The following is a 22,289-nucleotide window of genomic DNA, read 5'->3' on the forward strand; positions in this document are numbered from 1 at the left end:
TTGTATGCGTACGCTTCTCATTTGCTCAGTATCCGCCTTACGACTCCAGAATGACTTCTGCCCCGGCCCGCTGGGCGGCAACGGACAGGTCGTGTGCAAACGACAAGGTGACGCCACCAAGAGGAGGAAGGGGCAGGATGATGAGGAGCACGGTGGAGTGGTTGGTCGAGGCTATGACTACCTAAAAAACGGTCTCAGCCTTAACGTCGAGTCGAAATCGTCGTCAGAAGTCAATAAGCGAGAGCAAGGCGGGAATCACCACGCAGCAGAAGGCGAGTTCCAGCCCCTCAAAACCAGCGTGTCCGAGCATTTCAATAACGTGGCAGCTCACAATGGAATTAAGCTTCCTTGGTGGATGGTGCAAACCATGAAGGTCCTCGATACGGTTCAGTCATTCCTGGCGTCCATTAAGATAATGCTACCCATGCCTGAGACGAAGGCCATGCCGCATTTGGCTGACCTCAAAGTAAGTCTGTTTGACACCGTTCAGGATACCAAAGCGTTGGTGTCCAACGGCGGCCGCGAGGTGATCTCCCTTGTCAAAGTCCTCACAGGAGGAGATGGCGCGAAAAAGGCGCTCCAGACAATGCTCGACATCAGCAATCGGCCGATGGGGCTGTTCCTGCTGAAGATGACAGGCTCAGAGTTCGTCTGTTCTCTGCTTGCCTCGAGGGAAAGCACCTCAGACGAAACTCGCAATCTGGCGCTCAGTGTACTGGCTCGAATCCGAGATGTTCCCGCTTCTGGTATCATCGCAGACATGGGATCTGGCTCATTCGTGCATGGCAATATCGTGTTGCCTAGGCCATCTAGGGTGTTCCGAGGTGACAAATTGTGGTCTCTGCTGGATCTGGGGCAACCACCTGACTTGTTCAACGAGGGCTGGAGCATCTCGGAGGAAGTACCAGGACTAAACAAAGCGGACGATGAACTGAGGGCTAACGAGTCATTTGATGAGTAGAATGCGTTGAAGCTCAAGTTTTACCAGAGCTCTGCCTCGTCTGCTATGACGCCGTGCCCCAACAACTATCATTGGTAACACAACACCTCTCATTGGTAGCACCTGACAACACCTGATACCTCAGTTCTCCCTACATTGGGAACTGCCACCAGCCTCTACTACCTGCCTCAGCCTCTACTACCTGCCTCAGCCTCTACTACCTGCCTCAGCCTCTACTACCTGTTTCAGCCTCTACTACCTGCCTCAGCCTCTATTACCTGTCTCAGCCTCTACCGCCTGCCTCAGCCTCTACCACCTGCCTCAACTCCGATCCGATGTCTTCAGACATGTCCACCAAAAATACATGAAACGCCCGAGAATCTACCGCAAGCATGACACGTTTCTCCTCGACCTTGACCAGGCCATGGGGACCACCCGCAGAACCGTCACCTTGCGGCCGCCTGACGCCCAAGCGGAGGAGCGCATGTTCACCCCAGAGGTCGGGTCTGAGTTGTTTGACGATGGAAAGCAGTCACAGCGCAGCTCCTCCAGCGAGATCGGCCCCAGAAACGTGCTAGAGCGAACAGTTCTTCGTGCGTCAAAGATCGTTGATACTATACATGAGGGCCATCAGACTCAGCCCGTGGATGTGCAAGCAGAAGAGCGCCGCGATGGAAACCCGAAGGCCGAAGTTCCCATAGAACCCGAGCTGATGATGCTCTTCGAAAAAGCCCGCTCAACCTTGAGATCACACACGCCTGACACCCCTGCCCTGTGTCCTGTGACGACGCGAGCACAGTTTCTGGCGCCGCGACCACCTCGTGCCAGCAAACGAGCTGAGGCCGCGACGAAGATCCAAAGCCATTGGAGGCGGTATAAGCAGAGGATGGTGTACTTGGCTCTAATTCAGTGAAGCTGAGCTCTGCGGTTACAAACAGAGAATGATATTCTGGCACTTATTCAGTGAGAGCGGCAGACTAAGTCATTAGCAGAGCATGGTCCAGACCTGTCAGTGTGAACGACTCACCGACCTTGCTCGCGGAGGAGACCGTCTTGGAGACCGGCGCCTCTCTCTGCGATCAGACTTGAAATCCCTGTTGTCCTCTCGTCGATCGTCGCGGTAGGGGCGACGACTGTCCTTGCGCTCATCGGCACGACCTCGGCTGTCCTTGCCCTCATCGGCGCGACTTCGACTGTCCTTGTGCTCATCGGCACGACCTCGACTGTCCTGCCTGTCGTCAGATGGGTAATAAGAGTACTTTGAAGGCCGAGACGCCTTCTTGCGGGGGCTGAATGACCGACTGCGAGACCTCCTCCTTTTTTCTTTGTCCACTGAGATTTCAATGCGGAGACTGATTGATAAGACTCTTCTCACTCACTAGCGTCCCTTAAATTTTTGACCATCGAGTGCCTCGATCGCTTCTTGCGCCTCCTCTTCCTTCAGCGTAACAAAGGCATATCCCGAATACCGACCCATTCGCACGCCCCCAAAGCTCGGGTACTTCTGAAAGATCTCCTTGACGTCCTCCGCCGTCGTCGCGTGCTCCAGATTCCCTACGTAGAGTCGGGTGGTCATACACAGCACAATTACGGAATTTCTCTCGGCTCCAGAGGAGCGATTCGTGTGTCGACTTGGGGCATGGCGCGATGGCTGGTTGATGCCGTCGACGTCGCTGCGTGCTTCATGTTCTTCCAGAGGTTCTTGGTGAAGGATGCCGCTTTTGCCGAAAAAGTCTTCTTCTTTTGTCTGAGGGGAGGGACATCCAGACCGTAGGCAGCAGGATCGCCTGTCTGTATTCCCAGCCTGGCGGCAATGCTGGAGTCCAGAGCTGGTTGTCCAGATGTTAGATCCGATTGAACTTCCACCGATTGCGTGTCACTGAGCGTGCCTGCAGTGTTGGCTTCTTCCACAGCGGGCTCAACATCAACTCCGCTCTCCAATTCATCTTGGCCATCCTCTGAGGCTTTCTCTTTGTCTTGGTCTTTTTCTGGGGTCTCGCTATCGGCAATACTCTTCTCTATGGAATGCACATCGCTCGCCTTGCGCACCATCAGCCCTGACGGTGTGGCCTCATCTGGATGCACTGGAGAGGCTGGACATGGGTCGTCAGGATGGACATCTTTGTGGTCTGTTGTGTCAGCGTGCAAATCAGTCATAGGAAAATGCACAAAAGCACAGCTTAAAATGCCTGGTCAACATGGTGCCACGTGCAGCTGCTCACATGAGATGTGGGTACCAACTAGCACACTTCCAGAGAGATAACCACAGGGGAATGGTTGCACGGAGCAATTAACACTGAGGGGTGTGAGGCTTTTAACAGCGTGGACTCCGGTGAGTGGCAGGTGATGAAAGCACAGACGCGTTTCGCGCCGTTATGAAGAAAGACCATGCTAACCGTTTGGATGAAACTACCCTGGTTCAGAGCGATGACGATCCTGAGCTGCTGTTGAGCATTCCGTTCAGCACTCCAGTCTCCCTACATTCTTTGGTCGTCATAGGCGGTGAGGGCGGCAGAGCTCCCTCGACTGTTCGTGTCTTTGCGGACCGGGAGTTCTTGGATTTGAGCACTGTTGACGAAGAGACTCCAGTGCAAGAACTCGATATGGTGACCGACTTCTGTGGCACTGTAGAGTACCCTTTGAAGGTGACTCGTCTTCGCAATGTGCAGTTGTTGCACCTGCACATCCCCACGAATTTCGGAGCTCCTACGACGCAAGTGTACTACATCGGCCTCAAAGGCGAACGTACAGGGTGAGTTGGAAACGGAAAGGATACAGATACCGTAGAGCTCCCGTCAACACTGTGTATGAGTCTAGGGCGAACTTGAATGACCACAAGGTGAAGGACCACATTACGCCGGGATTTGGAATCTGACTTGTGTGACTGAATTCTAGAATGTCTTCGATGAGAGATTGTGAGGCGTCGACAGAAGAGCAGTCCCCTCAGTCCCCTCAGAAGTCGCCCAGGCCACCCGTGCCACTGGTCCATTCCATGGTCACCCGAGATGTTCCCGGTTGTCCGGAAGGTGCCGGGCCTCCGTTGATGTTCATTCCCCATGGCATTTTCCCCGGCAACGGCATGTTGGGCTTCCCACCGCACATGTCTCCGAATTTCCTGTGTCATACATTTGAAAATCGAGCTCGTTGGATTGAGAATATGCCGTACGCTCAGCGTCCCTTGCCGCTGATAGTCCCGGGCTACAGACCCTATGCCACTCACTGTGGTCAGCGCGTACCTCACGGCGACCAGCGAGTGCGGAGACGCCGAAGCTCACTTCCGCCAATAGAACAGGCGCTCAGAACACTCTATCTTTTGGGTCAGAGCATCCAACGAGAGAAGGATGAATGTGCCACTCCACTCTGCGACAGCCCAGCCTATGAGACAACGACAGAGACTGCTCTTTTGGAAGATGCATCGGACTGGTAGGTGCTCACTGCCGGTCTCCTCTCTTACATGATCATAGTGTACCAGAGTGTGAGTGGGTTACGTCGGCCCCTGGAGTGTACCTTGCGTGTTGTTTGCTGTCCCCGAGGTACAGAGGTTGAAATGTTTCTGACATGTACCAGAGATAATTTCAGCCCCAGCCCCTTCTTCCAGGTACCTAGGTAGATGTGTGCACTACAAAATTAAACTCACGTGCACCACATGCTTTGGAGCTGTGGTCTTCTGAGCGTGGCGAGTGCTGCCAGTTTATGCGTGGCCCCTGAGGCCATTCAGGAATCCATGCTCGTCGACGAGGTGGCGCACGTCTGGGCATTGGTGTTGCAGAAACGAGACTTGTGTAGTAGACCTGCCGTGACTGTAAGGCAGGGCACCACAAGGCTAGGTTGTGTGGTAGAGCCTCTGAAGCTGAGTAACGACTGCACTGGACCCTGTCCAACAATTGATGAGTACATCCAAGACGCCGAGACCTACAGTCATATGGGATGTGACGGGGACGGTTGGGTAGCACCCGACATGGAGAAGCTGGCATTTGATCACAAGGGTTCCTTCAATGATATGTGCTTCTTTAGTTTGTGGACCAGAGACCTCGAAGTGATTCGACGATTCTGTGGGCCGGCAAAAGCCAAGACGACAACAACAACCCCACGCACCACCACCACCACCACCAGCCTCAGTCTGCCTCCCTTGGAACCGACTGAATGGACTAGCGTCCAGGACGCCTTGATCCATCCCCAGGAATGGACCAAAGCGACGAGCCACCACAGTGTCAACGTAACTGGAGTGGCCATCGGCGTCGTCGGCGCCATAGGAGGCGTTGCCATTGCCGCGACCGCGATCTACAAATGCGCTGGCCGATCTCGATCTCGACTTACGGTTACGCCTTCCTCCTTACGACCTGAGTTCGACTCACGATCAATGTCGACCTCCTTGTCTGACGACGAATCAGTGCAACCCAACTCCTCCGTGACCTCCGACGCGCACTCTCCGGAACCCCCATTCAACAGCCCCATAAGAACCCCTAGGGCTTTGGACATTGAAGAAGGATGGGTGAATCTGCACGATGAAGCTCAGCCCCAACTGTCGGCAGATATGGGCAGTGACCAAGAGTGTTGGGTGTGTTTCAAGTGATTTTCAGAAGCGAAGCCAAATGTGTCCCTCAAGAGTGTGTTTCAAATGATTTTAAGAAGCGATCTTGTACAGAAGAGCGCCGATTACGAAGAGCGCAAGAAATATAATCGGCAGCCAGGTTTGCAGAAACGCCTGCAGGTTCAGTCCACGGCTGCGCATTTTCAGCTTGGCTGAGTCCTCCTTCAACCGGCTCGCACGCACTGTGGCATGTTCCAGATTTTCTCCGCGCTTCAGAAGGTCTTCGATATTCTGACGCATGATGTTCGATACCTCGTGCAGGGACTCGTTGATTTTAGACATGGACTTCTGACCGCGAGGATCTGAGTACTCCGTGCGTTTGCGCTTGATGGTCTTCTCTGCGTCGCGAATCAAAGCAAACCCCTACCAAAATTCAAAAAGGTATACGGCTTCTCAAGCGCTTCAATCGCAGAGCTGTAATCTCGACCGTAAGTACCATAGGTACGTTTGACTTCCTCGTCAAATGCCGTTAGCACTTCGGTAAGATATGCGAATGCGACGCTGTCCGTAGTCTTGGAGTCGCAAATTGCCAGACACGACACCAGATCTCCCGGTAACAGGTAGAAGTTGTACCCTTCCGCTTGAATAGTATGAAGCTGGCTGATATTCGTTGCATGACGCTTCAGAATGACTTCCGCCTGCTTCTTTAGTGACATCAACTTGGGCTTTTCGATGATGCCATTGTTCCACTCCTCACACAGCTTCAGACCGTCACGCTGACGTGAGACGACGGTTATTTCGATGGTCATCTGAATATCGCTCTTTCTTTCGTTCTGCCGATTCATTCATGCCGACGTGCACTCGTTAGATGGCTACAAGGGTGGAGTTTAAGCCTCATGACGCTTAGGAATGAACACATCAATGTCGACGCCGGCATCGATAAAGAATCGAGTCAGGTCCTTCACACTGGATGGCTTTGTATTGACCAGGTCCACTATTCGCTTGTGAATGCGCATCTCGAACTTGTCCCATGTGTTGGTTCCCTGTCCATTGGGAGACTTCCTCGTCGTGATTCGGAGCCTCTTAACCGGGAGCCGCACAGGTCCCTTCACCTTGACATCATTGTCGTTGGCGGTTTTCAAGAGCTCTCGTGTCGTCCTCTCGAGGTTGGTGACGTTCGTTGAAGTCAGCGCAATGCGGATGTTAGTCTCAGTGTCCTGCTGGCGCTGGACAGCCTCCTTCTGAACGTCAATTGCCTTGGTCGCCATCAGTGGCCTGTTAAACCTCCATTTTTCTCGTCAACCGTTTTGTCTACCATGGACGTCGTTCTAGCTCACCTGGCGGCCTCCCCCCGATGGCACGTAGACGCTCAGCTCCACGACGAGACGCTCAATGCGCCAGTAATCGTGGCGAAGCAGTTGGATTTTACAAGTAACACCCTTTCTCAGCCAATCTTCGTATTGTGTCTGGCTCCTGGAGACCCTATACCAGCCACGTGCTATGAGGACGATTGGGCAGTGGCCATAGTCGCCGACGGGGAGACCACAATATACAGACTTCAAGGCTTGTCAAGTGTCTAAATCAGATATGAAGTGTAAACAGTTCGGAGAAGCTGTGAACAGCGAAGATTGCATAGTCACGTCTCGTGTAAACAGATTTCGGCTTCATGACTCAACATGTCGTACTATGAGCATCAGCACACCGGTGGTGGTGGGTCGTCGAACCTAAAAACATAAGGATCGTCGATGTCCATTTGTGATAAGCGTGCCGCAAGTCGACTGTTTACGTCTTGGAGTCTTTGGAGACCCCTCTCTGCGTCAGCCAGAATTGCGTTCTTCGCCTGAACCTGCCGGTCGGATTGATCTGCTGCCTGCTTCAGCCGATTGACTTCGCGGGCTAACAACCTGACGGCCCGACTTAGCACTCCTTCGTTCTTCGGTTTAACCCCTTCAGTCACCCGCTGTTCGAACGATTTGAGGTACTGTACAAGGGTAGACTGCGCAGCGTCAGACGACCCGCTGTTCATGAGGGCTTGCATGATGGAGCTGGCCAGCGCAGCATGACATGACTCCGGTGAGGCATCATGCATAATGGTCGACACAGTCTCCGCAGGACCTCTGGCGTACGCCTCGTCAGGTATGAGTCGCCCCGTATGAGTTCGTTTCCGAGATTTGTTGTTAGACATGACGTCCCTCTCTTCGTCTACTAGTTGCCTTAACACTTGACGGGTCTGCGAGACGTTGAAGTGAGAGGACTCAAACACCGCTGTCAGCAGCCCTACCGGCACCTCCCGAAAATCACGAGCCAACGTTTCGGGAATGCTGTGAACGACATCCAAACCACCATCCGTATCGCGTAGCTTGAAACGTTTCAACGGCCGTGGGTTCTCCTCAGAGAGAGAGAGAACCGCCATTAATCTTGATTTCTTGGGGCTGGCTAGTAAGCCCACAGAATTCTCATTGTCAGGCTCACTGACGTCACTGGACGCCATCTCAGAGTGTACCCATACCACAACCACAACAGCTCGTACACTGCGGAAAAAAAATGTATTTGCATGGACGATCTGGGCCCTGTCGAGATAAACAAGGCTGATGTCATCCGGGAAGGCTGGCTCATGAAACAATCTCGCTTCTTGAGGGATTGGCGTCGGCGCTGGGTGGTACTCACACCTGAGTACCTTCTCAGTTTTAGATCGCCCTCGTCAGATTACTCAGCCAAACACGTCACGGAGTTCCTTAAACTTAACGAGTGCTCCACGGTGAAGTCCATGGAAGACGCGACCGGCTGCAAGTTCCGTGTCGATTCGAGAGGACGCACATTCGTGCTTATAGGTAAGTGGATCACCGGCACACAACGCAGCAGACAACAGCCAAGATAAGGAAACATGGATCGGATACGTCGGGAAGACTATGGTGAAGCCCTCTATGAGGAACTATGATGACGTTTTTTGAGCTGGCACCTGTCTTCCTGCAATCAGCTGAACTCCGCCTGCACTGTAGAACACACGTCGCGAAGCGCATTGCCTTTTAAGAGGAACTCATGGGCCTGGGTGACGTCCTGCGTCAGCTGGTAAGCTGTTTCCAGCGCCTCGTCGTAATTACTCTTCAGCATCCACTGGGCTTTCCGGTGGGTGGCCTCCTCGTAAACCAGAGCTGCCTGCTGACTTGCCTCAGCCAACCTCGCGCGGGATTCACTCTGGATTAGTGCGGCGTCCTTATTGCGGCTATGTTGCAGCATCTGCGTGATACGTGTTTAGACAGCCTACTCTCTCGATTGTTGAAGCGGCTACTGACAGCTCATGCCTGTCGTCCGCTGCGCGATGCTGAGACACCGCCGTGAGCGACTGCAGTCTTGAAAGTTCCGCTTTCAACGCCAGAAGTGAGGCATCTCTATCCGCAAGGGCATCATACATACGGAGGCACTCGTCGGACTTTATTTGCATCTCGATGTTTTGAGCTTCGATTTTCAGCTTACATTCGTCATTCAGTCTTGCAGAAGCGACTCGGTGCGCCCTGAACGCCTCCTGAGTTGTTCCCAGCTCATGCTGCGTCGTGGCTAGCCTCTCCACCTGATCACGCATATTCTGATGCAACCGACCGACCTGCCGTTGGGACTCCGCCAGCTGCCGAGTCGCCGCTGTCAGCTGCGTTTGCAGGTCAGCCTGCAATATATCCTTCTCTGCCAGAGAGGCTTCCAATTGGTGCACTCGGCTCTGGTACCCGTGCTGTGTGAGTTGAATAGCAGCCACTGAGAGGTGCACTGCAGCCCCTTCTGAGCCGCTGGATGCTGCTAGCGTGTTTACCACGCGTTCTTTCTCGACGAGGACTCGTCTCAAGTCGTCGCGATCCTTCTGCAGTCGCCAGATCTGTCGGTTGAGAATGCTGACTTCGTCTTCCAGGAGGTCGAGCTGTTGGAACTTGACGTCTGGGTCCTTCTGCAGCATCTTGTACTGCTTAAGTCGACGCGAAAAGTCTGATTCGGCCTGCTGATGAGCGGCTTGAGCCCTTCGCAAATCATCCTCCAGTCTCTCCGCTTCAAGGCGCAGATCCGATGTACCAGCAAGAATTTCCTTCAGCCGGGAGTGCATTTCTTCCTGTCGAAGTATTCGAGTCTCAAGGCCTTGGACCGCCTCCCTACTCACCCGCATTATCCCGAGCGCCTCTTCCTGCGGTAAGGGCTGTGCGAGCCGAAGAACACGATCCGGATTCTCCAGGCGGCGCCAGATGTGTCGGTAGGCCTTGGTGAGAGCTCCGAAGTCCCGCCTCTCTTCGGCAATCAGACCTGAGTAAGCTCTCGTCAGATGATCGAGGTCTGTCATGAAAAGTGGGGATACTTTGTGTAGCTGGCTTAGAGGATCCTTTAGCTATTCTTGGTCAACAAATTTTTTTGTGATGGAATGCAGAGGATAATGCACATATTTCATCATGCATTGGATTGAATTACAAGTGTGCCAATATTTAATTGGGCTGGGGCAGAACGTGCAGGCTTACAGGCAGGCGTACAGGTAGTCAACTGGGGTCTCAGACCGCTGCCGTGCCATTTGAAGAGTGCTAGTTCCTTCTCCGACGCAGATGGAATCGGCGGTTGTTCTCCGCACGATGGAGTCGGCGGTTGTGGTAGGTCTTTGGAGTTCTCTGCACTATCTAGGACCCAGCGTTCCTCCGCCTTGATTGTCTCCCTTCGCGTCCAATAGTCTCTGAAGGCCCTTTTAAGCCCCTCGTCGGCCTCAATGACCAAGGACAGCAATACAGGGCATTCCTCCTCCAAACATTCTTGACATCCTCTTTCATGGAAGGTCAGTCGCCGATTCATTGATGTGTAGGCATGAACCTCTTTTGGGAAACTGGACAACTGTTGCCTCTCGAGGTGTGATAAGCACTTCATCAGGTCTCGCCAGTCGGTTTCGACGCGAGAGGCCCATGGGAGCTCTTTAACCAGCTCCAGCACAGACAAGGCTTCCGTCATCGCTGTCCGCAGCGCTAAGATAGCATCTTCAATCGCCTGCTCGACACTGGTCGGTCTGAAGTCATTGACGGCCTCAGTCCTGCCAAGGGTATGCGTCCAGTCAAGGATGCTCAAGCAGCCCCATCTTTCGTTATCTGATTTCTCGTCAGAGCAGCAGCTCGTAATGATTGCATCGCTCCACAAGCCAAAACTCATCGCTAGAGCTTCCTTGCGGATACTCGCCTTAGAGGTTGACGAACGGCGAAGGCAGTAGAAGACAATACCCTCTACAATGGACATGCAAAATACAGTTTGCAATTGCAGAAGAACGGTCTTCAATAACAGCCTTCCAATCGATGTCCGGTCAGCCACCGGCAGTGATCTTACCTCCTTTATTAGTTCTCGGGGCCGGTTCCATCTGACAAAGCGCCTAGTACAGCTCTGAGGAGATTTTGGCGAGTGTTGGGGCCGAACATCCTCCAACTCTCCAGGGATCAGTTCAGGCCTCGACACCTCCCATAGTCGCTCGAACAGATCCTCGGAGCCAGCAAAACGCACCAGAGTGCCTCGGTCTTCGTTTCGGACTGTCATGATGAGTTTCTCGGCTACCTTGGATATGTACTGACTACGGACCGTCTCACCAAGACGCTCTAGACCCCTTAGCGACTCATTGCCTTTGACAGATAGTTTCGGGGGTATTGGAGGCGACCATATGAGTGGAGCCGCTAAACCAAAACGAACACAATTGTCCAGAAAGTCGGCAGCGGATAGGTCAGTCAGTGCTGCCACCATGCCCTGTTTCACCTCGTTATATGTGCCGTCCTGCATCTTTTGATCTTCGGCAAGTTCAAACAGATGACTCCACGCCATGACAGACTCCAATGGCAGCAAGTCGTCCAAACCAGAAGTCAGCCTATAAATGCCGATGTATGCAGTGAGGACTGCCTGAACCAGCCCCGCTGTGTTGCTGAGGAGTTTCTTGTAGGCATGGAGAAGCATCATTTCCTGGTGACTTGTCCTCTGTTGACTAACTTCGATGTACGCCAGGTCCAAGGCCTCCTGCAACCCGGCCACACCATGGGTTCGGTACAGGGAGGGCAGTGTCCGCAGTTCGGCCATCCATCGTCGGCAGAGGATGTCCCATGACTGACGGGGGTGTCCGGCTCTTACGTGTGCCCGTCTGAGTGGGATACCCCACTCTGTCGCCCAAAGAAACGGCGGTTGTGACGCCAGAGTAGAATCAAAAATCCGAGGAAGCAGCGGTGCCAGCTGCGGATGCTGGAACAACACTCTCATGAATCGCCCGTCGCAGCCAAAACAATCACTGGCAACCACCACTGCACCAACTCGCTGGAGGTCTTCCGGTGGAGCTGGCTCGGTTTGCACAACGAACTTTGCGGCAGCGTTGTTGAGTATGGTTTGAGCGTTGCGGTCCAGAAGCAAGGTGGATTTGCATGATTCGCGAGATTGGTGGAAGGCGTTGAACAGCGTCCTGCATTAGCGGTCTCTCTTTCTCTCACCAGTAGTTTTCGGCCACCTCGGTTAGGTTGAAACTCGCTGCAGAGCCTACGCGGACTACTTGACTCCTCGACCGCAAGTGTATGGGGTTAAGGCGAATCATTTCAGTTGAAATTTCACGGATTGTGCAGTGCCAGGTTCGATAAGACAGATGAGCCTTCAATTCGATTGATGAGGCCGGCAATGTTTTGACGCGCCACCCCCCACACCCTCTGTTAACCTTGGTTCGTTATTGTACATGCTAAAACTAGCTCTTATTTCTGTCTGTGCTGCTCTTCCCCAACAACCAGCCGTTGCAGTTGTTAACACCCCGGCCGCAAAAGCAGAGTATTTGGCTGTAAAAGGGGCGATGCAGAAGGTCTCGCTCGTCCCGAAGCTCCAAAAGCCCCCTGAGCTGCGGAGTCACCTCAGGGGCTGACGAGAGTGCGCTGGTGATGCATGCAACGTGCTGGTTTTGACGACTAACCGAATGCCTGGTTTTTTAACCAGTTTTAACACAGTCATCACAATCCTACTCTTGGATCCTGGGATCTTAGTCTTAACAAACTGAGTCGTTGCTGCAGCGCTAAAAGTCGCTTGTCGTTTTCGCCCACGCGCAGATGGAGGTCGCTGTACATCCGCCTCACGTGCTCCTCAGTTGCTAAACTGTGGCGTGACCTATGGAGGGATGGTTGCCTTTTGCCAGAGGCGGCATGGTCGTAGAGGAAGGTGCGTTTGGTGGGGTCGTCGAGAAGCGCGGAGGCTCTGGCGGCCACTTTCTGGATTCGTTGGTCGTTTTCTCGGAAGGCTTGCTTCACTTCCTCGAGCATTCCGCCAACGGTTTCATCGTCAGCACCCGCAACGAAACTAAAGGGCTCAGCAGGAACAGCAGCTCTAAGAGATGCTATTCGTCGGTCTATAGGCATGTGCGAATTGCTGTGGAGCTGGGAGTAGTACCCAATCAGGTTGGCCTTAATTGTGTCCATGATGTCCTTGGCGTCGCCTGTTATGGGGGCATTCGGGGTCATTGTCGGTTTATCCTCTTCCATTGGGGCAAATAGCGAAGGCTTAGCGGAGGTTTCTGTTGGAAGGGGCTCTGAGACGACTTTAGTTTTGGGGGCAGGAAGTTGTTGTGCCGCAGGTTCCGTACTCGCCTTCTTGGTGACCACAGACGGTCGTTTGCCGTCAACCGGCTTTGCGGTGACCACAGACGGTCGTTTGCCGTCAACTGGCTTTGCAGTTAGACTTTTAAGACCAGCCACCTTGAAGGCATGTGCCTTAGGAAGGGCCGTCTTCGGTTTCGTTTCCACCTTGGACGGTTTTACAGACATGTGAAGTGCACACCGAAATCGAACTCGCAATGACGTTCCGGCACCTCGGAAAATTTTCTAAATGCTGCCAAAAGGCATCTTAAAGCGAGGCGACACCCTAGAGAATGCTCTATCGCCCCATAGTGTGGAATGGGATGAGATGACGATCGCGGAGCACGACCTGCTGCGTGGCACGCGCACGAAGATCGAAGAGCCAAACACACCATTCATGTCGGCGCTGAATAGCGAAGTGGACTTCGATGAGTTTCAATTGCAGCCTCCGCTGGAGGCCTCCCGATATGAGGAGTCTCCACATGAAGCAGAGGAGCTCCAGAAGCAGAAGGAGCTCGAAGCACAGCGTAGGGATCACGATTTGATGCTGCATGTGCTGCAGGACGGCATACTCCCGACTGCTGTGGAGGAGGAGGCCAAGGCCATAGCAACGGCACCTGTCGCTCCTGACGACTCCTTCGCGGCGAGACGCAAGGCGCATTACAATGAGTTCGAAGCCATGAAGGCCATTCGAGCACGACTGTCTATGATGGAAGATGAGGACGACGAATGACCAACAAAAGTTAAATGAACTACTGCCAAAAATCTGCCGACTCTTCCTTGAGTGCGGAAGCTGGAAACGCGTGCCGAATGACATCACCAACAGAGGCAACTCCCACATCAACCGCCGACGACTCAGTACGCTCGATATGACCGATATCGCTGGTTGTCGTTGCCACGTGGGAGTGTCCATCCACCGACAGCACATCCCCCGTCATGACTTCCGCTTCTATGGAACTTCTTCCACTGACATCAGCGCGTTCAAACTGGCATGTCGGGACGTTCAACGACGACCCGGAGTTGAGAACCAGCTTTTGTGACTTCATCGTGCCGCCGGTGATCTCGCTCCTCCCGTCGGCTCGCAAAAGGCCAGACACCGCCAAGTCGCTACTCAATTGGGATTTCGACAACACAGCTGCGTGGTCAGCATGGCAGATTGTAGCCTTGAGAATTCCCCCATACATGATGATCCGGTCACTCCTAACATCCGCGGTTACCAACTGTGAGCGTCTCTTCAGCGTGAGAGTGACGCCAGCGTCAAGGTTACCTTGTAGCCTCATCGAGGACTGGAGATTCAGCAGTACGGCTCCTTGTTTTGCGTCGAACGCTTCTCCTTCGAACTGGCACCCGTCGCCCTGAAACCAGGAGTTGGTCAGTACGGTCTTGGCACCGATCTGCAGGGAGCTCCACGCACAGAGGATTGCCGGAGTTGGCTGGGGCGTAACGCTAGCGTCAGTGGTTTCGGAAGCGTCTGCGGTTGTCGACGTGTCGGGAGCCTCAGTGGATATCGATGCAAGCTGGTCAGCGGTAACACCGGTGGCGAGTAGCTCACCCCCAACAATCAGTTGCGATTTCTTCGTCATGAGGAGGGGATTCTTGAAAGTCGCTGAAGCGACAGTGGTGATGCGAGAGCCCTCTAACAACGTCGTTCCGTGCACCAAAACAGTTCGACTCTCCAGTGCAGAGGAGTGCTTTATAATCGCGTTGGACTGCACTGATGCGATGTCTGCGGCGGAGACATGAGAACTTGATTCGATGACCAGAGTCCCCGACGCCTGCAGCGTGCCCTTGCTCTCTAATGAAGAGCCATCAAGGACTTTCACCAGCCCAGCCCTCGTAGCCCCTTTGACAACGACTCTGGACCCAGATACTACCTCCAAGTAGAGCATGGAATCCAAGTCGCCTCCTACCACCAGTGTGCTTGCGTCGTCTACTACAGTAGACGTTGTTATCAGCCCGTCTAGTACCTCGACCTCGCTGAAGTCGTCGACTTGCATCCCATGCAGCACGAGAATCTTTTCAGCACTCAGAGAAGCCCCTGAAGTCATCGAGAGGTAGGCAACCGTCAACCCCGCCTTGACCTTGACGCTGCCGCTGCCTACTCGCAGCATGGAGCTCCCAGAACCCTTTATGTCGCCACAGGCCAAAGCGCAATGGCTGCTATTCACTAGCTCGCTCCTCAAGGTACCCTGCACCGTAATTCGGCCCGAATCCTCGCACAGAATCTGCCCAACAAGGTCGCCTCCCACTCGAAATTCCGAGCCAGACGTCACTTTGACGTCGCCTGCGATGGCTTGGCCTTCAACCTCAAGCAGCCCACCAACTACGACGAGCAATCCCCGAACGATGAGTGACCCCACATCAATCATGTGGTACTCACAAGAGAGGGCCTCCACCCCCTCGTACGCTCTATCTAAGTCGGGAAGGACCGCCACCGACTCTGCATGCAAGTCTCCGTGCACTCTGAGGTCGCCATACCATACAATGGCAGCACAAGAAGTAGTGTCGACATTCAAATTCTCAAAAACGGGAGCGGTCTCTTCGCGTTTCCCGCAAACACCAAGAACAAAGATTAAAGTAGCGAGAATCATTGGAGATTAATTAATCAAAGGTGCGTCACGTTTGTGGGGCCACTCATAATGAAACGTCTTCCATAAGCGTTGACTCCTGCCGGTGGTGGTACACCACTGACGGGGTCTTCTCGAACGAACGCCGCAGCCCAATAACCCGGCCTAAGTGGGTCACCTCCACGCCGAGTTCGAAATTGCTATCCCGGACTTCAAGGTGATTGACGGGGACTGACCGATCGACAAGAGAGCGCAAGATCTTCAAATAGTGTTGATGCACCATTTCATGGGCGACTAACTGAGTCCAAGTCAACCGAAGATTGCGCTTTCTTGCCCAGGTACTGAGAGTCACGGGGTTGGGCAACACCAGGAATGTCAGCGTCCGGTCGTCAGCTACTTCAACCAAGGTCTCTAGGATATACTTCGACTTTTTAGCTTGCTCCTGTATCATCCAGAGTGAGCCGCTGTGTCGTCTCTCCTGGTCGTCCTCCACGAAAAACGCCCAGTCTTGGAAACGTCGACTACGGTCAAGCAACATTAGACGGCCGGTTTTTCCAGAAGTCACGAGCACGACGTCATCCGTTAAGAACGCCTCCTGCAGGTCGCCAGGAGTGGGCTTAAAATAGCCCCTGAAGTAGCAGCAAAACACCCGAAGACGACCGACGTCAACAAAGTTGTCATCCGGGAAAACAGTCAACTCAACATTCGGCATGCTATCACCAAGAAGTCGGAATCCTCCAGCAGCAAATTCTTTGGTACAAATGATACCGATTTCTCGACTGTGGAAAACGTCAAGGATTGGACACCCCACATCCTTCACTATCGACTTCATGTCAAGATCGTTAGTTATGGAGGACTCCACGTTAAAGACCAGTCCAATCCTTCGGCCCAACACCTTTGCCGAGGGCGAATCTGTCTTGAATAGTCTAGATGTGATGGTAGGACCGATCCCTGAAGCTTCAGACTCCGGCTGAAAGGTTCTCAAATTCACCAGAGTCCTCAGAAGCTTTGGCGTAACCAGACCGATTTGAGGTTGTAAAGGAACTATATGGTCAACCACTGTTCGCCACAGCCCGTCCCCACAGAGGACCCTCCCCCCAGCGAGCAACGCCCAGAGCCCAAGAATTCGGTCCACCACAATGCACGGACCGAAATTGGAGAGGAAGCCAGGCTGTTTTGGCGTCAGGTGCTGAGTCACAAGCCACTGCACGTTGAAGGCAGCGGAGGCAATGCTCCCCAGGGTCCAGACTGCACCTCGGAGTCCACTTTCCCCGTGGCCATAAACTATCCAGGCCCGTTCATTAAGATCCTCAGGTAGTTGGGAGGCAATAGAGCTCTCGAGTTGCGGGACGCAAATATCCAGCGGCCCGTCCCACACCAAGTCAGCCACAGACTCCTCAGTCTGTCCAGGGTCCAGGACCACCACCACCCGGTGAACCATTCCCCGTTGCAGCAGCCCCGAGATCGTGGGGAACACGGAAGCGGTCGTCGCAATCACCTGAGCTCCTGTCTGGCGCAGGATTGACCGGAACCGACCTTCAGCAGTGGTCGGCGGCACCAAGGCAACAGGCTGATTAACCGCAATACACCCCATCTGTACAAGGTACGCAGCGATCCCAGGACCCATACAAGCCACCACCGGTGTGCTTTCCACCTCGGATCCGCCGCGCTCAGTGTCCACTGTCAGAGTCCGAAAGGTCCGGCGAGTTTTCCGGCGGATAGCGCGGGTGGTCGAAGGGGTGTTCGTCTGCGTGGATGACTCCGCGATCCGGCGACCAACGCTGGAGGCCATGCGGAGGCACTCTGGCCAAGTCCACCAATGGATGCTTCCGTCTCGAATGTCGCCCAAGCAGGGAGTTGTAACGTGCTCGTAAGATGATAACACTGACCAGAGAGGTTGACCTGGATAGTCGAACTGAAGGAGCTGTTCTCCACTACCCAGAGGGGATACTGGATCACTGAGTTCATAGACAGCGCGAATCTCACGGCAGTGACCCTCTTTTGCTGGTTTGGTTTTTCCAGAACGTCTGGAAGTTTGCCGCAGTGCCTTTCATTCCTGCTTCGGAAGCAGGAGAGGCACCCACTGTCATGTGATGTTTATTAACGGTTTTGGGTCAGTCGCGTGCTCGCATAACATCCACTCCGTTACGCTTCAGATCCCTTATTCTCTGCTCGACATATCCGTAGAGCCACTGGTCAGTCTCCCGTGCCAGCGCAAAATCCGGGTCTTCTTGAACACCTTTGCAGAAACGAGCGAACTTCTCGAAGGCAGACTTGATGAACACGCCTGCCACAAACTTTACGAGCTTCGCTGGTACCTTCTCTTTAGGGTTAACGACCCAAACCGTACTAAGGACGATGCGTTCAGGACCCAGAGCCTCAATCACGCATCCGCCGTCCATGGTGACTCTGACGTAGCCAGGTTCGACTTCAGGAACGACATCGCTTGCCTCGTCAGCATCGAAAGACCTCAAGGCGAGCAGCAATTTGTTGTTCTTTTCCAGGTCGTCCGTCAGCCAACCATGAACGACACACTCCCTCGACTTCAAAGGCCAAGGTAAATCCACCTTGTACTGACTGATTTTGTCAAAACGGCCATAGCGAGCGATGCATTTCGCAGATTGCAGCCCGAGCTTCATCGGGAACTTGAAATAAGGGATCCACTTGGAAGTCATGTCTACTTCTGATGCAATAGCCAGAAAATCCAACAGGCTGGCGTCGATGGTGCCATCCAACCTAAACGATATGATAGGGGTCCCCGGTATAGCTTTAAACCAAACCCTACATGCGGTATCGTCGACGACAGGCACCCATGGATTCTCGCTGACGGCTGCTGGTACCCCCATCATGGTGGAAGTCGTGTCTCCCGACCGCTTCCGGACTTGAAGCCGCCGCTTTACGACGTCGTAACCACTGTACCGTTTCACCATGCTCCTCTTGCTGCCAGCGTCTTCTTCGGACATGGACATGTCGGCTTCAAACCGCCGTTCCACCTCGCGACAGGAGAACATCACAGTGCTTTGTAGCTTCCCGTCCTGCGTGCAAGCCTGAATTGCATCGTAGACATGCTGCGCATACACCGCGAGGCACATCACGTTATTCAGATCGGTGTTGGCTAGTACCGTCTCCTTGCCGTAGGTATGCATCATGGTCTTCGCGGCCTCGTATGCGGCGAACCCCAACTCACGCCCTTGCAACTCCATGACGAACGCTTTGTCGATAGTGAACGGGTCCATACAAGTGCAAATCCCTCTCACTGTGTGCGTCTGACCCACCAGCCTCTCTCGTTCCAGTCCTCGAACATACCCGTCGCGGTAGGGGCAAGCCTCCTTATGCTTTGTCTCAAGCAGCCCACTGCCGTAGACCAGTGGTGCATAGCGTTTGGACTCGAACTCGAGAGGCTTGCTCTTGCCGAGGGCCATCCTGTCGTTGAAGTTGGGTGACGTCATCAACCATTTAAATTCCTCTGATTTATTGCCCAGCGGCTACTCGAAATGATAGGAACTCAACATACTCGCCAAACTTTACCGCGTCCTTCTCTGCTTGTGCGAGGCGACTCTCGTACTTGGCTCTCTCGCTAGCAATAGTACTGAATAGTTTGTCCCGCTTCTTTAGGAGTTTGGCCAGCGACCGTCGTGGAGACGCCGTGGACGTCTTGTCTTCGTGAATCTCCAGCTCCTTCACACGAGTGTCGAGGTGGTCGACGTACCGTTGTAGTCTGGTTTGCTCGGTGGCTAAAGATCCGTTCTTGTTTTCGAGTTGTTGTAGTTGCAGTTTCATGTTCACGAGCTGCGTTGGAACCGGTTCGATCTCTTACTTCGTCGGGGGTGATGCTTTGGAGACAAGCGGAGTTTCTTGTGGTCTTTAACGTTCGGTCCAGCTCTCGATCTTGGGCTCTGTGCGCCTTTAGGGCTTTGGCGACCGTTGCCAAAGCATCGTCCAATTCTTGACACTCATCTTCCAACGCCTTCACTATCTTAGACACATCGACACTTTTGCGGAGTCCTTTTTCTCGGAGGTGGTGGTACTTGGCCACGAAATCTGTCATGGTCGAGCATAGCTCCTGTACCTCTGTGAAGTGCTCATCGGTGCGGTCCTTGGAACTAGACCATATCCGCTCCATCTCTGCGAGATTCGTCCGACTCACACTTGCTTTCATTTTCTCTGTCTGCACCTTTCTCGCCAGCAAAGACACCAACACTGTGTGCAGTCCCCCCATCACTCACGCAACAGGTCTTCAGCTGTGTTGAAGACAACGTCACGATCCAACCGATGACTGCCGTCTAGCGCCTGCTTCGTCACGGATGCAACTTCCTGCCAGCACTGCTCAGGGTCCTCACCGGACTCTGATTCTGCAGCTTCCAGCTTCACACCCTGCAATTCTCTTCGGATCTCGTCCAACGAGAGCGTGTGATTCTCCATCGCGTAAACCGAACGGCGCCTGTAGTCCGAAAACCGCGACGCTCCTCGAAGAGTATCAGACTCATGCGAGCGTGAGTCCATTTTAGTGCATTTCAACAGGACTCAGAGGCGCATATTGTTTCCAACAGCCGCAAACATGCTCCTAGTACGCCGGTGCAGCCAGCCCTCGTGTCCTTCCTCGGTCTCCAACATTGACTCCGCTATTGTCGGTGGCCGGCAAAACTTTTTGGAGTGTCGAGTTTCAAACGCCGGCAACCACCGAGCTCCGTACGCGAAGTCCTGATTTCCTGCGTGACTGCGCCGAAAATCTCGAGGGCATTTGTCTTCTTTCGAAACTAAACGGAAGTATGACGATGTAGAGCTTCCAACGCCACGACGTGACTTCTTACCATCGTTCGTGATCACATGACACACGCCTTCGTAAGGACGAAGTCTGTTCTGCATTGGTCGGCTGTTGGGGCTGGTCTCTCGTTCAGAACAGTTGAAGGCGCTGGCAAGTACCCTCTCGCCATGCATCTCTCGCATCTGTCCAATTACGTCTACTGCTTCCTGGCTGGGATCATCATCCCCATTCGTATATGGCCAATGGTAGGGGAACAAGTAATAGTCAGCCATCATATTCCCGATTTATGCCTCGCCTGTTGATCGTGGGAGCTGGAGGGATTGGTTGTGAGCTGATGAAGGTCCTAGCGCGAGAAGGGTATCGGGACTTGACTGTCGTGGACTTGGATACTATAGACTTCTCAAACCTCAACCGACAGTTCCTGTTTCGAAAGCGCCATGTTGGGCTGGCCAAGGCTGATTGTGTAGCTGAGGCAATCGCTTCCATCTGCCCGGAAGCGTCTTTAACCGCTCTGCACTCCAACATAATGGATTCGACGTTTGACGTGAACTTCTTCAAGCAGTTCGCCGTTGTTTTGAACGCCCTCGATAATTTGCAGGCAAGGTCTCACGTTAATCGCATGTGTCTGGCGGCGGACGTGCCCCTTGTCGAGGCAGGCTCAACCGGGTACAATGGCCAAGTTTTTCCCATCATCCCTCGTTTGAGCGCCTGCTACGACTGCGAGGCCAAGCCGAGACAGAGAGTGTACCCTGTGTGCACGCTGAGATCTACTCCCGACAAGCCAGAGCATTGCATCGCTTGGTCAAAGCACCTGTTCTCGCTGCTATTTGGAGTTCGGGACGAGGACAACTTGCTCGCAGACATGAAGCATCTCACGGAGCAGCTGTCTGAGCGTCCGCCTCATGAGGCTGCCTCAGACCTTTACACTGCTCTCTTCATCAAGCATGTGGAGGAGCACGCTTCCTTACCCGATGCCTGGCTTCAGCGGAAGCCGCCAATCCCCGCGCCCGCGGCAACGGATGTAGAAACCCCTATCGCTGATGATTTCGCGGCGCCTACAGTAGAGCAGGCGGCAGCGGCGTTCCTGGACGCCACGCGTGCTATCCTCACTGATCGGGGGCCCTCTGTGGGTTCACTTGTCTTCGACAAGGACGACGAATTGGCCATGAGCATCGTGGCTGCGGCAAGCAACCTTAGAATGTACAACTATCACATCCAGCCTGTCTCCCGTTGGAAGGCGCAGGAAATCGCAGGCCAGATAATCCCAGCAATAGCATCCACTAACGCCATCGTGGCTGGTCTGCAGGTTGCGCAACTACGCCACATCTTGGACTATCAGAAGGCCGTCGCGCTGTGTGCTCAGCAGAAGCGAACCCCACCGGTACTCGACGACTCAGGGATAAGGTTTTGCTGGGTGAGACAGCAGCCATCAGGACGGTTTCTGGTGTTGCCGACGCCGCTAGATCCGCCATCCGCCAGTTGCTCATCCTGCCAATGTGCCGCTATTATAGTCACTCTGCATAACATTCCTCAATGGAGTATGCGAGATTTCGTTCGACTGGTACTTCGGCGGGAGCTAAACCTGAAGGAACCGCTCCTACAAACGGGATCAGCCTGCGTGTACGATCCTGATGACGATGATGAGGAGGTTCTGCTGAACACGCTAGACTTCTGGGACCTCAATTCTGGATCAATTCTGTCATTGAACGACCTGCAGCAGACGATGGCATTTGATATTATACTTGCTGAAGACGGCGGAATTGACGAGGATGAACATCCAGACAGATTTCGAGTTGAGCGACAACAGAGTAGGAAGCGGTTGCAGAGTCCGGAGGTTACGACACCTCCACTGAAACGTCTTAAATGATGCTTCTAATGCGAAATATGTTCAGAATCACGATCT

The 22,289-nt window shown here is 53.7% G+C and overlaps 20 protein-coding genes across 27 annotated transcripts; 8 read left to right on the forward strand and 12 right to left on the reverse strand.

Annotated features, from left to right (window-relative positions):
* Nucleotides 1–4: 4 nt before the first annotated feature.
* Nucleotides 5–961, forward strand: KVP18_000463 (uncharacterized protein; the record flags this gene model as incomplete). The annotated part of the gene is made up of 1 exon (XM_067949289.1): nt 5–961. The coding sequence occupies one exon, from the start codon at nt 5–7 to the stop codon at nt 959–961; it is 957 nt and encodes a 318-aa protein (XP_067813799.1).
* A 343-nt stretch (nt 962–1,304) lies between these two features.
* On the forward strand, nt 1,305–1,853 carry KVP18_000481 (uncharacterized protein; the record flags this gene model as incomplete). Its single annotated transcript, XM_067949449.1, has 1 exon — nt 1,305–1,853. One exon carries the CDS (start codon nt 1,305–1,307, stop codon nt 1,851–1,853), a length of 549 nt encoding a protein of 182 aa, XP_067813828.1.
* A 43-nt stretch (nt 1,854–1,896) lies between these two features.
* On the reverse strand, nt 1,897–2,516 carry KVP18_000469 (uncharacterized protein; the record flags this gene model as incomplete). 2 transcript variants are annotated; one of them, XM_067949329.1, is made up of 3 exons in its annotated part: nt 1,897–1,917; nt 1,968–2,292; nt 2,320–2,417. In XM_067949329.1, the coding sequence occupies 3 exons, from the start codon at nt 2,415–2,417 to the stop codon at nt 1,897–1,899; spliced, it is 444 nt and encodes a 147-aa protein (XP_067813808.1). The 2 variants fall into 2 exon arrangements, with proteins under 2 accessions (XP_067813808.1, XP_067813809.1); XM_067949330.1 differs by lacking the exons at nt 1,897–1,917; nt 1,968–2,292 and having other exon boundaries at nt 2,319–2,516.
* An 11-nt stretch (nt 2,517–2,527) lies between these two features.
* KVP18_000503 (uncharacterized protein) lies at nt 2,528–3,097 on the reverse strand (the record flags this gene model as incomplete). Its single annotated transcript, XM_067949604.1, has 1 exon — nt 2,528–3,097. The coding sequence occupies one exon, from the start codon at nt 3,095–3,097 to the stop codon at nt 2,528–2,530; it is 570 nt and encodes a 189-aa protein (XP_067813862.1).
* A 218-nt stretch (nt 3,098–3,315) lies between these two features.
* Nucleotides 3,316–3,815, forward strand: KVP18_000499 (uncharacterized protein; the record flags this gene model as incomplete). 2 transcript variants are annotated; one of them, XM_067949568.1, is made up of 2 exons in its annotated part: nt 3,316–3,692; nt 3,719–3,815. In XM_067949568.1, 2 exons carry the CDS (start codon nt 3,316–3,318, stop codon nt 3,813–3,815), a joined length of 474 nt encoding a protein of 157 aa, XP_067813856.1. The 2 variants fall into 2 exon arrangements, with proteins under 2 accessions (XP_067813856.1, XP_067813857.1); XM_067949569.1 differs by lacking the exon at nt 3,719–3,815 and having other exon boundaries at nt 3,316–3,696.
* Nucleotides 3,816–4,586: 771 nt separating this feature from the next.
* KVP18_000464 (uncharacterized protein) lies at nt 4,587–5,513 on the forward strand (the record flags this gene model as incomplete). Its single annotated transcript, XM_067949290.1, has 1 exon — nt 4,587–5,513. One exon carries the CDS (start codon nt 4,587–4,589, stop codon nt 5,511–5,513), a length of 927 nt encoding a protein of 308 aa, XP_067813800.1.
* Nucleotides 5,514–5,564: 51 nt separating this feature from the next.
* KVP18_000462 (uncharacterized protein) lies at nt 5,565–6,316 on the reverse strand (the record flags this gene model as incomplete). 2 transcript variants are annotated; one of them, XM_067949283.1, is made up of 2 exons in its annotated part: nt 5,565–5,869; nt 5,899–6,316. In XM_067949283.1, the coding sequence occupies 2 exons, from the start codon at nt 6,314–6,316 to the stop codon at nt 5,565–5,567; spliced, it is 723 nt and encodes a 240-aa protein (XP_067813797.1). The 2 variants fall into 2 exon arrangements, with proteins under 2 accessions (XP_067813797.1, XP_067813798.1); XM_067949284.1 differs by having other exon boundaries at nt 5,899–6,280.
* Nucleotides 6,317–6,358: 42 nt separating this feature from the next.
* Nucleotides 6,359–6,739, reverse strand: KVP18_000466 (uncharacterized protein; the record flags this gene model as incomplete). Its single annotated transcript, XM_067949312.1, has 1 exon — nt 6,359–6,739. One exon carries the CDS (start codon nt 6,737–6,739, stop codon nt 6,359–6,361), a length of 381 nt encoding a protein of 126 aa, XP_067813803.1.
* A 48-nt stretch (nt 6,740–6,787) lies between these two features.
* Nucleotides 6,788–7,051, forward strand: KVP18_000489 (uncharacterized protein; the record flags this gene model as incomplete). The annotated part of the gene is made up of 1 exon (XM_067949495.1): nt 6,788–7,051. One exon carries the CDS (start codon nt 6,788–6,790, stop codon nt 7,049–7,051), a length of 264 nt encoding a protein of 87 aa, XP_067813840.1.
* Nucleotides 7,052–7,164: 113 nt separating this feature from the next.
* KVP18_000488 (uncharacterized protein) lies at nt 7,165–7,962 on the reverse strand (the record flags this gene model as incomplete). The annotated part of the gene is made up of 1 exon (XM_067949488.1): nt 7,165–7,962. The coding sequence occupies one exon, from the start codon at nt 7,960–7,962 to the stop codon at nt 7,165–7,167; it is 798 nt and encodes a 265-aa protein (XP_067813839.1).
* Nucleotides 7,963–8,025: 63 nt separating this feature from the next.
* KVP18_000465 (uncharacterized protein) lies at nt 8,026–8,422 on the forward strand (the record flags this gene model as incomplete). Of its 2 annotated transcripts, XM_067949293.1 has the most annotated exons (2): nt 8,026–8,302; nt 8,331–8,422. In XM_067949293.1, the coding sequence occupies 2 exons, from the start codon at nt 8,026–8,028 to the stop codon at nt 8,420–8,422; spliced, it is 369 nt and encodes a 122-aa protein (XP_067813802.1). The 2 variants fall into 2 exon arrangements, with proteins under 2 accessions (XP_067813802.1, XP_067813801.1); XM_067949292.1 differs by having other exon boundaries at nt 8,026–8,349.
* A 22-nt stretch (nt 8,423–8,444) lies between these two features.
* Nucleotides 8,445–9,789, reverse strand: KVP18_000492 (uncharacterized protein; the record flags this gene model as incomplete). 2 transcript variants are annotated; one of them, XM_067949513.1, is made up of 2 exons in its annotated part: nt 8,445–8,708; nt 8,737–9,789. In XM_067949513.1, the coding sequence occupies 2 exons, from the start codon at nt 9,787–9,789 to the stop codon at nt 8,445–8,447; spliced, it is 1,317 nt and encodes a 438-aa protein (XP_067813844.1). The 2 variants fall into 2 exon arrangements, with proteins under 2 accessions (XP_067813844.1, XP_067813843.1); XM_067949512.1 differs by having other exon boundaries at nt 8,695–9,789.
* A 104-nt stretch (nt 9,790–9,893) lies between these two features.
* KVP18_000485 (uncharacterized protein) lies at nt 9,894–12,036 on the reverse strand (the record flags this gene model as incomplete). 2 transcript variants are annotated; one of them, XM_067949473.1, is made up of 2 exons in its annotated part: nt 9,894–11,907; nt 11,936–12,036. In XM_067949473.1, the coding sequence occupies 2 exons, from the start codon at nt 12,034–12,036 to the stop codon at nt 9,894–9,896; spliced, it is 2,115 nt and encodes a 704-aa protein (XP_067813836.1). The 2 variants fall into 2 exon arrangements, with proteins under 2 accessions (XP_067813836.1, XP_067813835.1); XM_067949472.1 differs by lacking the exon at nt 11,936–12,036 and having other exon boundaries at nt 9,894–11,534.
* A 400-nt stretch (nt 12,037–12,436) lies between these two features.
* On the reverse strand, nt 12,437–13,243 carry KVP18_000497 (uncharacterized protein; the record flags this gene model as incomplete). Its single annotated transcript, XM_067949555.1, has 1 exon — nt 12,437–13,243. The coding sequence occupies one exon, from the start codon at nt 13,241–13,243 to the stop codon at nt 12,437–12,439; it is 807 nt and encodes a 268-aa protein (XP_067813854.1).
* Nucleotides 13,244–13,304: 61 nt separating this feature from the next.
* KVP18_000509 (uncharacterized protein) lies at nt 13,305–13,787 on the forward strand (the record flags this gene model as incomplete). Its single annotated transcript, XM_067949638.1, has 1 exon — nt 13,305–13,787. One exon carries the CDS (start codon nt 13,305–13,307, stop codon nt 13,785–13,787), a length of 483 nt encoding a protein of 160 aa, XP_067813868.1.
* A 19-nt stretch (nt 13,788–13,806) lies between these two features.
* Nucleotides 13,807–15,645, reverse strand: KVP18_000473 (uncharacterized protein; the record flags this gene model as incomplete). The annotated part of the gene is made up of 1 exon (XM_067949376.1): nt 13,807–15,645. One exon carries the CDS (start codon nt 15,643–15,645, stop codon nt 13,807–13,809), a length of 1,839 nt encoding a protein of 612 aa, XP_067813815.1.
* Nucleotides 15,646–15,688: 43 nt separating this feature from the next.
* Nucleotides 15,689–17,413, reverse strand: KVP18_000468 (uncharacterized protein; the record flags this gene model as incomplete). Its single annotated transcript, XM_067949316.1, has 1 exon — nt 15,689–17,413. One exon carries the CDS (start codon nt 17,411–17,413, stop codon nt 15,689–15,691), a length of 1,725 nt encoding a protein of 574 aa, XP_067813807.1.
* Nucleotides 17,414–17,735: 322 nt separating this feature from the next.
* Nucleotides 17,736–19,070, reverse strand: KVP18_000472 (uncharacterized protein; the record flags this gene model as incomplete). Its single annotated transcript, XM_067949364.1, has 1 exon — nt 17,736–19,070. One exon carries the CDS (start codon nt 19,068–19,070, stop codon nt 17,736–17,738), a length of 1,335 nt encoding a protein of 444 aa, XP_067813814.1.
* Nucleotides 19,071–19,092: 22 nt separating this feature from the next.
* KVP18_000502 (uncharacterized protein) lies at nt 19,093–20,124 on the reverse strand (the record flags this gene model as incomplete). Of its 2 annotated transcripts, XM_067949593.1 has the most annotated exons (3): nt 19,093–19,410; nt 19,439–19,821; nt 19,848–20,124. In XM_067949593.1, 3 exons carry the CDS (start codon nt 20,122–20,124, stop codon nt 19,093–19,095), a joined length of 978 nt encoding a protein of 325 aa, XP_067813861.1. The 2 variants fall into 2 exon arrangements, with proteins under 2 accessions (XP_067813861.1, XP_067813860.1); XM_067949592.1 differs by lacking the exon at nt 19,848–20,124 and having other exon boundaries at nt 19,439–19,840.
* A 548-nt stretch (nt 20,125–20,672) lies between these two features.
* Nucleotides 20,673–22,253, forward strand: KVP18_000487 (uncharacterized protein; the record flags this gene model as incomplete). Its single annotated transcript, XM_067949484.1, has 1 exon — nt 20,673–22,253. The coding sequence occupies one exon, from the start codon at nt 20,673–20,675 to the stop codon at nt 22,251–22,253; it is 1,581 nt and encodes a 526-aa protein (XP_067813838.1).
* Nucleotides 22,254–22,289: the final 36 nt, after the last annotated feature.

Source organism: the organism of the source record quoted next, assembly GCF_019968955.1.
Source record: "MAG: Porospora cf. gigantea A chromosome Unknown PgA_NODE_10_length_87172_cov_338.289, whole genome shotgun sequence".
Classification (NCBI taxonomy): domain Eukaryota; phylum Apicomplexa; class Conoidasida; order Eugregarinorida; family Porosporidae; genus Porospora; species Porospora cf. gigantea A.